The 15,829-nt window shown below is 38.0% G+C and overlaps 1 protein-coding gene across 1 annotated transcript in view; it reads left to right on the top strand.

The window, feature by feature from the left end:
• LOC106871994 (eukaryotic translation initiation factor 5B) overlaps nucleotides 1–15,829 on the top strand; it is a 123,670-nt gene that overhangs the window by 98,785 nt on the left and 9,056 nt on the right. The window contains exons 20-22 of the mRNA XM_052970563.1: nucleotides 793–924; nucleotides 10,518–10,594; nucleotides 11,622–11,925. Coding sequence (XP_052826523.1) covers nucleotides 793–924; nucleotides 10,518–10,594; nucleotides 11,622–11,925 — 513 coding nt within the window. The remainder of the gene's footprint in view (nucleotides 1–792; nucleotides 925–10,517; nucleotides 10,595–11,621; nucleotides 11,926–15,829) is intronic.

A 15,829-nucleotide genomic window follows, 5' to 3' on the forward strand; every position in this document is an offset into this window, starting at 1 on the left:
GAGCGTGGCCGTTGCCAGTACCGCCTGACTGGCTCCTGTAGGATTTTCGAGCGAGATCGTTGCCAGTGCCCCTGGACTGGCTTGTGCGGGTGGCACATAAAAGACACCATTTCGAGCGTGGCCGTTTTCGTGCGGGCGACACGTAAAAGCACCCACTACACTCTCTGAGTGGTTGGCGTTAGGAAGGGCATCCAGCTGTAGAAACTCTGCCAAATCAGACTGGAGCCTGGTGTTGCCATCCGGTTTCACCAGTCCTCAGTCAAATCGTCCAACCCATGCTAGCATGGAAAGCGGACGTTAAACGATGATGATGATTATTGCTATTGCAATTACTTACAACAGGCTATTCAATATTTTGTTTAAATGTTGTAAGTTTCTATTCCTGATTACTTTCTAATTATATATATGATTAAAAGTAAATACCCAGCTTTACACAGTGTTCATAAATTATAAAGGTACATAAAATATGTGAATTATCTTGAGTTTCCTTATGATGATAGATGAATGTGTGTAATGTCTGAAACAAAATATTAAAACTGATTCTAATTCAGTTAAAGTTTTTGTATTTTGTTTCAGACATTGATATATATTGAAAACATTTTAAAGCAAAATATTTAAAATTGTTTTATATTGTGACAATATTCAACTGGAGCAATTTTGAGAAACATTTTGATCATAAATTTACTTACAAACAGAATGAAAAGACTAGTATATACTTTGTTGTTGCAGTCATGAATAACATTTGCATTTGTTAAAACAATTTTAATTAAATGTTTCCTTATTACTTTCTAGTCAGAAGTATCTAATGCTTTAAAAGAAGTGCTTAGTGGAATAAAACTTCAAGAACGGGGTGTCTTTGTACAAGCTTCAACTCTTGGTTCTATGGAAGCATTATTGGAATTTTTAAGGACTTCTAAAATCCCTGTAAGTATTTTTATGTCATTGATTGAGAAAAATTTTACTCTCTTGATTAATTTCTTACTGAAATTTAAAATTTGCTTAGTAAATGTTGTGTATGTGCAAGGTAAACAAGGATTACATACCTAAAATTTTTATGTAATCTACCTTATGAGCAACTGTACTCATCCAACATGTTAAAGGGTGAAACATTTTAATGACACTTAGTGTCTATTGTCACATGATTTATGACAAAGATGGCAAATCTTTTAGATTAGAAGGATGCATTGAAGTTAGCCACCATCTGGCAAAACTCAATTTCATATATACATATATATAGGCACTGGCATGGCTGTATGGTAAGAAACTTGCATCCCAACTACATGGCTCCAGGTTCAATCCCACTATGTGGCACCTTGGGCAAGTATGTTCAAGTATAGCCTCAAGCCAACCAGTGCATTGTGAGTGGATTTGGTAGATAAAAATTGAAAGAAACCCATCATGTGTATGTGTCTTTGTGTCTGTGTTTGTTCCCCATCACTCTTTGACAACCAGTGTTGGTGTTTTTATGTCCCAGTAACTTGGATAGAATTCCTGATAGAATAAGTACTGGGTTTAAAAAAAAAAACTCCTGGCATCAATTTGTTTGACTAAAACCCTTCAAGGTGGTTCCCCAGCATGGCTGCAGTCAAATAACTAAAACAAGTAAAAGATATTAACATATTTTATAAAGTATAATTATTCATAAAAAGAGGTAGGATTTCAGAATAACAATCTTCATTAAACAAATAATTACAAGTGTTGGTTTAAAAAAGAAGTGTTTCTAAAATTCATAATCAGTTGAAAAGATTGGCTTTGAATTTTTATATTAAATCAGTGATGGTGAGAAGTTTTCCAACCACATGGTTTTGGGTTCAGTCCCACTGTATGGCACAGAATCATTTGATACAAAACTGGAAAACAAAATGTTAAGAGTGAATGTGAAAAATTTTAATAAGGCGCAGGAGTGGCTGTGTGGTAAGTAGCTTGCTTACCAACCACATGGTTCTGGGTTCAGTCCCACTGTGTGACACCTTGGGCAAGTGTCTTCTACTATAGCCTCGGGCCGACCAAAGCCTTGTGAGTGGATTTGGTAGACGGAAACTGAAAGAAACCCGTCGTATATATATATATGTATATATATATGTGTGTGTGTATGTGTTTGTCCCCCCCAACTTTGCTTGACAACCGATGCTGGTGTGTTTACGTCCCCGTAACTTAGCGGTTCGGCAAAAAGAGACCAATAGAATAAGTACTAGGCTTACAAAGAATAAGTCCTGGGGTCGATTTGCTCAACTAAAAAGGCGGTGCTCCAGCATGGCCGCAGTCAAATGACTGAAACGAGTAAAAAAGAGAGAGTATAACCCAAAACACACATTTTCTTCTAATAGTTTATCAATCTTGACTTCATGTTTAATTGCTTGACAATATTATTATTGTCTTTTGAAGTAGATCTTTCTGAATTGCTGCAAATGTCTTATGAAAAGAAATAGCATTTAAAACACACAAAAATCGACATCTCTGTTTTCCCTGCTTCGCCTTTTTCATATTTATTACCATGTGATTATTTTTATATAAGATAGATTGCCACTACTTCCACCAGAATTTATTTTACTATTTAATTCCAGATTAAATGTAAAACTGTAGTATTAGGTTTTTTGTTTTAATTATCTTTATAAATAGTTGTGAGTAGGTCATTTTTAAAAATTGCTTATATACATGCATGTTTAACTCCACAATGGTTTGTGTATTAATTAACTTTTATTTAGGGATAGTGTTACACCAATTAGCTATGATTATGCACACTTTTGTGAGATGTTTAAACTCAAAAACAGCCAGGGAGATAACTTAAATGAGGTTGACCAATCTTTAGAAAACAAGGAAATACTGATGAGAGTAGACCTTGTCTTTGGAGCCATCTAGTGAAAAAAATGAACACATTTGTCTTTTTTGACTCCCTCAACAAAATATATTCTCCTCAGTTAATGAGACTGAGGAATGATCTCTCATCATCATTGTTTAATGTCTGTTTTCCGTGCTGGGATAGGTTGGATGGTTTTGACATGGAGCTGGCCAGACTCCAATTGTCTACTGTGGCATGGTTTCTACAGCTAGATGGCCTTCCTAACACCAACCACTTAAAAGAGTGTGCTAGGTGCTTTTTAACATGCCACCAGCACAGGTGAGTTTATGTGGCACCAACACTGAATGGGCAAGCCTGCATGTGTGAAAGAAAGTGATTTTACTTAGCTTGATGCATCTTATCAAGTACAACAAATTGCCACATCTCTCCTTTGTCATTTCCTCAGTGAGGCTCAACATCCAAAGGTCCTTTCTCACCACTTCTCCCCACATCTTCCTGGGTTTACCCCTTCTACAGGTACTCTCCACAATTAGAGCTCGGGTCTTCTTTATGCAGCTGTCCTTATCCATACGCATCACATTTAAAGAAATAAGAGGGAAACTAGTGATGCTAATTATGAATGTCAATATGGCTGAGAGATAATGTTTCAGTGAATTCATGATGATGATCATCATCATCATTATTATTTTACGTTCATTTTCCATACTAAATTTGATATGATTGATCGTCATGGCCCAAATCGATTCTCATTCAAAGTTACTGCTTTCCTAGATGAGTCAGTAGACTACTTCTTGCTTCGCATGTTCCATTTGAGGCATAGCTTCTATAGTTAGATGTGCTTCCTAACATGAGCCACTTAACAGAATGAACAGGGTACATTTTATTGTTGCACCAGCACTAGAGAAATCACCTTGTCCTCAGCAACATTGAATCTTGTTTTGTTTCAAAGCACTTAGGGTAAATGAAAGTTTGCAAGGATCCAGAGACTAAAAGAAAAGAAAGTATGAGTTATGGTGGAATAGTGATGGGTGTGAGAATGTGGTAGGATGAATGGAAGAGAGACAGTGATAACTATGGTGAAGAGATTGAATAGAAAAACAGCATGGGAAATGAAAGTGAAGTGTAACATAGGGGAGAAAGAATGATAGCAGTAAAAAAAGGGTGGTGATTGTGAGTACTTCATATGCTCAGATTTGATGCCATCCTTCATTATACATGCAGTATGGTACAATGAATAGCAGAGAGGATCATTAACAAATAAAAGAATAACAGATGGGGTACAGTACATGGAAACTTAACAGGGATATAGTGAGAAAGAAACCTAATGTAAATGTATTGTGCATCTCAGTTCCATCACCTGCTATTTTAACAACTACAGGCATACTTCACTCTATGTCGTTAATTGGTTCCAGGAAACCTGACTCAAGTCAAATTAACTTGTCTCTAGGCTAGGCCGAATTTACTTGTCTCTAGTAAAAAAAAAAAAAAAGAAGTAATCTAAATTTACAAATACAATTTGGCAGTGTTTACTGTACATTGTGGACGCTTTATTTATGAACGCTGTCTGCAGTAAGACATGGTAAAATAAAAGCCTTTTTTAAGCTTAAAAAACAAATTCAGTAATTATTATTATTTTGCAATAGTAAAAAAAAAACTAAATTATTTTAAATTTACCAATATGTAGATACAATTTGGGTTCACATCGCAGATGTAGATGGCTGTGGATCCTCAACAGCTGACTCCGGCTGTTCTTGTTGTTCGATGCACTTAAAAGACCGGTTGAGAGTTCCTTGAACTGTCTCCTTTTCCTCAAGGGTTACTTTATAAGAAGCAAAAAGCTTTGTGACAAGCCCCCATAATCTTGGAAAAGCATTGAGCATTTGGATCCATATCCTCAAACATAGAAAGACCTTTTTCGACATATGCAAATGCTTGCTGCATTTTCTTAATGGTAAAGTAACATGACTCTGGTTCAACTTTCTCTTCTTTATTTTGCTGCTCGTGGAGCTCTATCAAATCCTCGTTTGTCAGGGGCTGCTTGTCTCTTTCCAATAAATCTGTGAAATCCTCCTCCAAATCCATTTTCAGTTCTTTGCTCGTAGTCACCAACGTTTTGTTGATGGCAACATTATCAAACCACTTAAAATCATTTACGAATTATGGGCATAGCTTCTTCCATACACCATTTATAGCTGTGCTCTGTACATCATTCCATGCTGCTGCGATGTTCTGCACAGCCTTGTAGATATTGTATCTCTTCCAAAAGTCACAGAATGTGATGGACTCATCAAAGTTAGTTGCAGCTATGGATTGCTGCAGCATACGCTTCATATAGTAACACTTGAAGATAGCAATTATTCCCTGATCCATTGGCTGTAGAAGAGATGTGGTGTTCGGAGAGAGGTATATGACGGTAGCGTTGGGGTCAAAATCTACGATGTTTTGCGGGTAGCCAGGAGCATCTAAGATAAGTAAAATCTTAAAAGGAAATCCCTTCTCCTTACAGTACTTCTCTGCTGCTGAGGTAAAATGATTGAAGAAGCAATCTTCAAAAGCAACAGTAACCCATGCTTTTGAATTACCCATCCATATAACAGGGAGAGATGCCTTGGGTATGTTTGTTTTTCAGGGCACAGGGGTTGTGTGCTTGATACACAAGTAATGGCTTTCACTTAAAATCTCATGCACAATTACCTCTCAACAGAATGGTCACATGTTCTTTTGAGACCTTGTAGTCTAGAATAGTTTTCTCCTCCTTGGAAATGAATGAACAGTCTGGCAATTTTTTCCAATACAATCCAGGTTCGTCTTCGTTAAAAATCTGTTTGGGAAGAAACCTGTTTTCTTCGATGATTTTCTTTAATGCATTAGGAAATTCCACTGCTGCTTGTTCATCAGCTGATGCACTTTCACCTTGCTTCTTAATGGAGTGATAACTTCTTCGCTCCTTAAATCTCATGAATCATCCTTGACTTGCCTTGAACTCTACATCTTTCTCATCTGGATATTTTCTCTTGAGGTCCTCAAAGAATGCTTTCTCTTGAATAATTTCTTGACGCTGACGATTCAACCTAACAATCCAAAGAGAAAGAAAACTTTCCATTTCTTCAAAGATTTACCACTTTTTCTATTGATGACAGTGTTATTCACCCCTGTTCTTCAGATTTGATATGTGCTAAAATCTTGTCCTTATTATGTACAATTGTCAATACAGTTGTCTGACTCATCCCAAAAGATTGTGCAATTGCTACCACTTTTTCACAGCGTTTTATGACAGCCAGTTTACCTTCCTGCATTATAGCATGATGCTTAGCACTTTCATTATGAATTTTCTTAGGAGCTATAGGGGCAAAAAATAAAGTCACAAACGAATGAGAATGAGAAAGTAGTCAATAAACAGAGGTAAACAAATCTGAATTCAAAACAATCGCATGAATCATGAGTGACAACGATGTCCAAGGGTAGATATTGGAACTATAGTGTAATATGAGCTCTGAAAAACTGATAAATAAGACAACACAGCTGATTTCATGATTTAGTTCACTAAACTACACTACTTTATGGTGTGTGTCTTAACATTTACTGTACATATTTTAATATGATTTTATATGCTTTTATTCTTATTTATTGTACAGTAACATGATTTTATGTGCTTTTAAAGGTTTTTACTAGTGATTTTACGATTCCAATATTTGTGGTGGACAGACGTAAAGTCGAGTAAAATGACTTGATGTTTATTTTTCCATATATTATTTTTGGAAACCAATGTATAATCAAGAATGACTTAAGCTGAGATATGCCTATAATTTACAATGTTTGCATCAATGGATGTCATCTCCAGCAATGTATGTTATCACTCATCATGGTTATTTGTCATCTCTTTCACGAGTTTATCATTTTGGGATTACTCTTCATCACTTTGTCCACTGTCTTCTTAGATCTTCCTCTCTACTGGATCCATCCATTTCAAGTACTTTGTTTCTTATTCTTCAACTGACATCCTCTATCCACTTTCCTGTGTCAGTGCAGTCTTCTCTCTTGCACATTACATCTGATTCCTCTTATATCCAGCCTTTTTCTATTAATTTGTGTCATTATTCATGTACATTAATATACATATCAAGTGGAGTGTGCACAGTTCATTTCATTCTAGTTTTCGCAAATCTTCCAAATTGAAGATTTACACCATACTGTGCAATCTCACACTACATATACAAGCATCATACCATCTGCTCTGCTTTCTGAAGGAGAAACCTTTTTTACCAGGAAAAGTAATAGCTCTGAAACTTTTCTACCATATTCACTCACCACTTTCATTGCTAGTTAGATTAGTTAGTAAGAGAATCTATTGGCTACTTCTGAACATTGGAGTGATTATATTTCATGTGTACTCTTACCACTGACTACATTTGTGCATTTTTCACATGTGAAGCCTATCTTCTCTGTCAGTCTACTTCTTAACCCACTATTCCTCATGCCCATGCAAGGTACGTACACTAAGTACCTTGTATGGCATTTCTATCTACACTTTTTCTACATGTCAAGCATAACCATTTCTCTGGTGGTAGCAGGGTCCTGTCTTCTTTTCTACTTATGAAAATTTTTGACATAGCTAGGTTTACTTTTAGGCTTTCTGATTTAAGTTTTACTAAATTCATCACAATACTCATTGCTGATTCTCAGCTTGCTGAACTCACTTATGTACATTGATTCTACAGTATAACTGCTAGATTAGAAGTTTACTCTTGCTGTGGTCTCACTACAAAGATGGTAACATCTAGGGCTAATTCTGATCCCAATCAAGTGTGCTGTAACTTTCCATAACTATCATAACTTGGTCCATTAGTTTGGTGCCTCTGTAACACTTGTCCTTCTGGCAGTCATTGGCTATAAACATCTTTCTCTATTATTTGATTGGCTCTGTGGATTAAATATCTCAGCAGCTATCCCTGATGGCCCAGCTGCCTTACCTGTCTTCATATCCTTAAATGTCCTCACTAATGCCTTACTGTCAACTTGACTGGCTGGTACCTGTGTTGCATCTACATTATATAGACACTATCTCCCATACATTCTCCTTATTCAACAACTTCTACTAACAACATTTCCTTGTTTCTTTCTTTTTGTTATCAGTAAATACAAACATGCTGTTATCATTCTATGTGCACTTTTTCCCTAGCACATCTCTATTTCTTATAATACTCTGGCTTGCAATTCAGAACACCTCTGTCTCAGATTTTCACATTGCAGAACCTGTATGTATCTTCTACTTTTTGCTTCTCCTTTGAAAGTATGCTGATTTCTTGCTTCTCTTCTAGCTATTTGATATTGTTCCCTGCTGCTTCCTTGTTTCAATCTTTCAAGCTCTATCTACTGTTATATTTCATCCTATCAACTACAACTTCTTTGAACATGAAACTGATCAAGAGATCTTTCAGTTGCTGTATCTTCCTTCAGATTGCTTTGTCTTTGGGTTTGTTGAGTGGCATATCTTTCACCCTGGAAACACTTAATGCTCACAACCATTTATCTATCCCACTTTCTGATAAAAAAATAAAGTATATTTAGCATGTGTTGGCTCAGTCAGTAGGTGATTAGGTTACTGGCTAGTTTCCTGAAGTTAGTGTTGCAAATGATTAGATAATTTGTGCAGAAGTAAAAGTTGCCATTATGTTGTCTATCGTTGACTTCTTAATTATTCCATCACACTTGCTGTCTATCTCAGTTACCTCATCTGTCTGTTTTTCCATCTACTTCACCCACCACTACCCAGCTAGAGAATTTTATACCTCTGTTCTTTGCCTTAGAGGTGCTTAGGCTGCCTTCCATCTTGTCTGTTGTACACTCCTTGATTTCATTCTAACATCTCCATAATTGTTATTGGTTTGTCTTTGTGCCAGCGTTGTTGGTGGTAGTTGAAAGTTTTGATCAGCAGATAAATTTATTTTCTATATCCTAAATACACATACATTAGAGTGACTTGAAAAATTTTAATTGCAATTGGAGACAAATATGCCCTATGAAGAACAAGCAAAAGAAGTAAGTCCAGTCAGATTGACCTGTCAAAATTTTTGCAAAATAAGGACCGTGTTCTTTCTCTCTCTCTCTATTATGTTTGTACTGATTTCATTAGACATAGGCCTAGTTAAGTCAATTTTATAAAGCTATAATTATGAAAAGTAAACTGAACCACTAAAGAAACGTCACACACATAATAAATGGAAACCAGTTTATTAACAGACTGCCATAGCATTGATTGAAGAGTACTAATTAAGAAACTGTTCTTTCCTAATGATAAAACGTCATTTCATGAAACATGTTTGACATCACATGGTGTCACATGATGACAGGGTATCCTGGATTCAAACAGATGAACTCAATATCTTATGTGACCACTGTTAGCATTGATTACTGGCAGGCATCTTCTGTAGACTGAATGCACCAAACAATTGATGAAGGCCATGGAGATAGCAGCCCACACTCTGTTAAAACTTGCAGTGAGTTGTGCCGCAGTTGTCAGCCTTGGACAAATGTCATTTAACCTTCTTTGGATTTTGTCCCACAGGTACTCTATGGGGTTCAAGACCGGATTGAGGGCAGGCCATGGCAGTGTCTGGATGTTGTGCTGTTGAAGGAAGTCTGTTGTCAACCTGGCAGTATGAGCACAGGCATTGTCGTGTTGGAACATGTGATTCTGATGACGGGTATGACACAATGTGAGGCCTCAACACTTAGTCGATGTAGCAGGCAGCGGTTACTCCATTGCTCCGGCCTTTGCCGATATTTTGTAAGACCACCAGTCCAAGTTTCTGGTTGAGTGCAATTTCACCCCATACCATGATGCTTTGTCCTCCCCACAAGTCTCTCTTCACCACACAGCCATTAGCATGATGTTCACCCCTTCTCCAACAGAAATGCAATATTGACTTTCGTCAGAGAAGACTACAGTCCTCCACTGCTGACATCATCGTCAATGACAATCTGTGAGAATGGGGTGCATAGCCGTTGACAATACAGATTGAAAGATTTCAGCCGGTGGCAAACTGTCTCTGCACAAATGGATCTGTGGTGAGTCCCTATGGTCTACCTAGCTGATTTTGTTGCTCTCTGGAATCAGTCCTGAAAGTGCTGTCAGTGCATGTGGCAATCTTGACATGCTGTTGTAACCCTTGGTCGGCCACTGCACGGATGATCATCTGTGCTGTTTGTGGCATTGTATCGGTCCCTCAGCCACTCAATTGTCCGAATATTGCACTTCAAGTCATTGGCAATGACCCAGCATGGAGATGTCCAATGGTTTACTTCCTCTGATTTTGTGTCAGTCTTGGCAGGCTTGCTGTGTTCAGGAAACAAATGACAGGCTGGTAAATTTGGGTGCCTTTTATACCCAATGAGTCAGCATTTTGCATGTGCATCACGCTTTTCATAAAGATGCGTTCACAAAAAGTGAGCAAGTTTGAACCCTACATACAGTCCTTGTGTTTTCAAAAGAGTGTAGTGTTGTGGGTCAGTGACATCTTCCTGATGTCAAATTACTTAGAAATGTGATAAACTCCATATAATCTCAATATCGTGTACGAGACAAATAATCTTTTACAGTGTGACGTTTCTTTTGTAGTTCAGTATATAAGTATATTGTGTGTATTATTATTAATATTGCTATAATAAGCTTCTCTAATATTTATGTTTCATCAAAATCTATCATATCCTCTTTTAGTATGCTGGTATAAACATTGGGCCGATCCACAAAAAAGATATAATGAAAGCATCTGTCATGTTGGAGCATGATGATCAGTAAGTTAACTTGCAAAATTTCACTTGTCTATATTTTCCATTGTTCTTTACAGAAATCTGTTTCATGTAAAAGAGATAAAGTTAAATTAAATTATCATTTGTCCATTTAGAAATTGAAATCTCTCAACACCTTACTTAAGCTCAGCTTGTGTCACCATCATCTTTTCTTCTCTCCCTCTCAGAACAGCGAGAACTCAGTATTCTTGCAAGTCACACAACAACCTTACTAATGTTAATGCCACTATAAAATATACCCAGTGCATTCTGTTAAGTGGTTAGCAAATTGGGCAGAGACAATGTAGAGTTAAGAGGACTCTTAAGTGTTGCTGAGAGCATAATAACCTCTTGAATACTGGTGCTACAATAAAAAAATACACCCAGTACACTTTGCAAAGTGGCTGGTATTAGGACAGATATCAACCTTACAAGTCATACCAGAAATGATATGTCTTCTGATTCATCTAAGAGTGTAGTAATTGTAAATAAGAACTAACTCGGGTTATGACAATCCATTCTAGCATGGAAAATGAGCAAAATGGATGATGGTGAATTTGAGATTTTCAAAACTTTTCCAAATCAGTTAGTTGTAGCTGGCATGTGACAGTTTGCTCATAGTTTCTTTCACTCAGTTTTAATCACTATTCTTTGTTAAATTCTTCTGTATGATTTATTTGGATTAGTTATTGAAAGTTAACTGAAAATGAACCTATACTTACACAAATAAGGGAATACTCAAGCAAGCTGCCTTTTCTGTCTTGCGTTACATACAATCCCTTTAGCAATTCTTCTCTCCTTCTGAATCCTCTTTACTACTTGAGTTTTTGATTTCTATGTTGTATTCTTTGAACAAGGCTAGTATATAGCCTTAAAGAAAATTGTAAAATATTAAGTAATTAGCTTCTCACAAGAATTAAAAAGCAATATTCGCTTACACGATATCCATTTTAGAATTTTACGAATGAAATGCATGCTTTAATATTAATCTTAATGTTGTTCAGTTCAAAAAAACATCTCAATAAATTTTCAGATATGCTGTAATCTTGGCTTTTGATGTTAAGATTGAGCGGGATGCTCAGGAACTTGCTGACACATTAGGTGTGCGGATATTTTCTGCAGACATAATTTATCACTTGTTTGATAAATTTATGACTTACAGAGAGGAATTAAAAAAAAAGCGCCAGGGGGAATTCCGACATATTGCTGTTTTTCCTTGCAAGTTACGTGTCATGCCTGAATACATTTTCAATTCTCGAGACCCTATTGTTGTTGGTGTATGTGTAGAAGCTGGCTTTGTCAAAGAAGGGACACCTTTGTGTGTGCCATCCAAAGAGGTTAGTCACTAATTTGTATATCTTTTTTTCTTTCCTTTTCAGATTGAATCAAATTTCTTCGCACACACGTATATATTAATACATTTGTACATACATTGCATGTATACTTGATTATAGTGTATATGCGTATGCTTTATTAAAGTAATAGAAGCAGGTACAACATATTTTATTAGGAAGAAAATGAGCTGAGACTGTGATTTGGTTCTGTACCAGGATAGAATGCCACTGATACTCTCTTAGCGAGAAAACTAGAAAAGTTTCAAAGGGCAGGCCACTTAACTCAGCATTCATTGACCTGGAGAAGGCCTTTGACTCTGTATTGTGGTCGACAATAAGGAAAGTGGTGTAAGTGAATTTATAGGAGCCTTGCAAACCATGTATAGAGGTACTATCAGCAAGGTGTACACTAGTTATGACATCAACAAAGAATTTAATAGAAGCAAAATTTATAATCAAGATGCTTCCAGTTAAACTTAGCAAAGACTAAGGTGTTAATATGGATGAAAGACAAGCCTTTGGGTGGGGTCTTGAGGAAAATGGTCATATTCCATATCCGGAAAGGGAGCTGGGGCAAACTCCATCTCCAGAAAGGGAACTGGGGCAAACTCCATATCCAGAATGGGAGCTGGGGCAAACTCCGTATCCAGAAGGGCAGCTGGGGCAAGCTCCGTACCCAGAAAGGCAGCTAGGGCAAGCTCTGTACCCAGAAAGGCAGCTGGGGCAAGCTCTGTATACAGAAGGGGAGCTGGGGCAAGCACAAGTTCCATATAAAGCTATGGACACACAAAAGATGTACAGGAATGCAAGCAAACTAACACAGAAGGTATGCTTCATGTGTGCAGATGCAATTTGCTTCAAGAATATACTGGGAATTAATTCTCATAAATAGATAACCATAGCTACTGTTGCCAGCGCTTACCTTGTTTCCTAGCAAGGTGATATTTACCTGTGGTTGGTCTTGACTTCACAGATTAGTTGGTAACTAAGGATACCACTTGTAAAACAGAATCACACATTTACAACTATTGCACAATGTCATGGCAAGGAGACACCAACATGATGGATTTCTTTCAGTTTTTGTCACAAGGCCCAGAGCTACAGTGGATGCCCAAGGTGCCATGCAATGGGATTGAACTTGAAAACCACTTGATTGAGAAATGAACTGTTCGTAGGGACATGCTCAGACCACTCAAAGTACAGAACTTGAAATAAGTGTGAGTGTTTTAGTATCAATCAGTTTTACTCATGAAATCCAGCAAAATATAATTTTTGTTTGATTCAATGGCTCTCAAAGGACTCCATCATATCATCATACGAGGTGGTTTCAAAAAGTTCCTGAACTAGTTCTGTAGCACAACAGATCGCAGCACATGGTTGCGTGCGTAGTGAGAGTGAGCAGTAAACTTCATGAAGCAGTATGCCAAGTGACATCACTGTGTTTACTTCACAAGTTGTGGAATTTGTGTTTTTATGATCATGTGTGTACTGTAGTCTGCAATTTTGTCATTGAAAGGGACAAAGAGCCAATGCGAAATTTTACGTTAAACTTTGGAAATTTTCTACAGAGACATTGGGCATGCTTTGGCAACCTTAAAGCAATTAGGCAAAGGGTTGTACACAGTGTTTTGAGTGGCACAGGCACTTCTAAAGTGGAAGAATGTCCTTGGAAGCTGATGAGTGATCTGGAAGAACTGCTATGAGTATCACCTGCAGAAATGTGGTACTGTGCATCGAGAATTCATCTCCCAGGGCCAGACCATCAATCAAGAGTTCTACTGTGATGTTTTGAAGTGTTTGAGGGATGACATTCAGCAAAAGTGACTGGATCTGTGGATCGCAAAGAATTGGATTCTTCGTGATGACAATGCATCTACCCTATTCACCGGATTTAGCACCTGCTGACTTCCATCTCTTCCCTAAGATGAAAATGCAACTCAAAGGTCACCATTTTAACACTGTTATCGAGGTCCAGAGCGAATAACAGAAGGTCCTCGACTCATGGAAAACAACTTGCAGGCCAGATTCCAAAAGTGGCAGGAATGTTGGGACTGGTGTATTGTTGCACAAACTGACTGTTCCAAAGATGATGTTAAAACTTAGGTAAATAAGTTATTTTTTATTAAACGTAATTAATCTTGGAACTTTTAGATACCACCTCATAGATATAGGGTTGCAAGTGGAGATGAGTTATGCAACAGGAGCTACATTAAGGTTGAGTACATTAGAATCGATGAAGGTAATGGTGATAGAAGAGTTGATATTGAAATGGATGGGGTGTGGTTCTGAAGTAGGGGTAGTGATATTAAAGGATGGGTGTATGTCATGTTGCTTGATAAATGATGAATGCATGTATATATATATATATATAAGTTGTAATAATGAAGTCAAACCATATAATGATATTTTGAAATAATTTAATACGTTTCGGGTTTGCGTAAAGAAATGCTTCTGTTATGTAAACCTTCTTCAGTTACGGCATTTCAAAATATGACGAAATTGGTGGAATTATTTTAGTATATGACTACCATGGTAGATAAAGCAATTAAGAGTATGAAGACAGGGAAAGCCCCCAGCCCATCAGGAATCACTGCAGAGATGCTCAAAATATCTGGCAGTGTCGGCTATAGCCTAGTCACCCGTATTGTTAGCCAGGTGATACACGAAGGAGTCATACCCAATGACTGGTGTAGCAGCACCATAGTCAACTGCTACAAAGGTAAAGGTGATGCTTTAGATACAAATAATTACAGAGGCATCAAGCTGTTAGATCAGATAACGAAAGTCACGGAGAGGGTCATAGCCCAACTACTTAGGGAGCAAGTCAGTTTAGATGAGATGCAGTTTGGGTTTGTGCCAGGTAAAAGCACCACTGATGCCGTATTTCTGGTAAGGCAGCTGCAGGAGAAATACCTAGCCAAAGATAAACCTCTGTACCTGGCTTTCGTTGACATGGAGAAAGCCTTTGACAGGGTCCCCCGCTCCCTTATCTGGTGGGCAATGAGGAAACTAGGGATAGAAGAATGGTTAGTGAGAGCTGTGTGAGCCATGTACAGAGACGCTGTCAGTAAGGTGAGGGTTGGCAACGAGTACAGTGAAGAATTCCGGGTAGAGGTAGGAGTCCACCAAGGTTCAGTCCTCAGCCCCCCTCCCCTGTTTATCATAGTCCTCTAGGCGATAACAGAGGAATTCAAGACAGGATGCCCCTGGGAGCTCCTCTATGCTGATGACCTTGCACTAATTGCTGATTCACTATCAGAGCTAGAGAAGTTTCAGGTGTGAAAGCAAGGACTAGAATCGAAGGGCCTTAGAGTCACCCTAGCTAAAACCTAAGTCCTAATAAGTAGGAAGGTAGACAAAACACAAACCCCTTCAAGTAGATAGCCCTGCTCGATCTGTAGAAAAGGCGTAGGTAGAAACTCTATAAGATGTACCCAGTGTAAGCTATGGACACATAAGAGATGCAGCAATATCAAAGGAAGGCTAACTAGGAAGATAGTTTTTGCATGTGGCAGATGTTCAGGGGCAATAAACACTGAAAATGTGCAGAAAACAAAATCTGCCACATTCCAGGGAGAAAAACTAGACGTAGTTGATAGCTTGCACTATCTAGATGACCAAGTTAGTAGTGGGGGAGGGTGCGCTGAAAGTGTAGCTGCTAGAATAAGAATAGCCTGGGCAAAGTTCAGAGAGCTCTTACCTCTGCTGGCGACAAAGGGCCTCTCACTCAGAGTAAAAGGCAGACTGTATGACGCATGTGTACAAACAGCCATGCTACATGGCAGTGAAACATGGGCCATGACTGCTGAGGACATGCGTAGGCTCGCAAGGAATGAAGCCAGTATGCTCCGATGGATGTGTAATGTCAGTGTGCATACTAGACAGAGTGTAAGTACCGTGAGAGAAA

Source organism: Octopus bimaculoides, chromosome 9 (assembly GCF_001194135.2).
Source record: "Octopus bimaculoides isolate UCB-OBI-ISO-001 chromosome 9, ASM119413v2, whole genome shotgun sequence".
Lineage (NCBI taxonomy): Eukaryota > Metazoa > Mollusca > Cephalopoda > Octopoda > Octopodidae > Octopus > Octopus bimaculoides.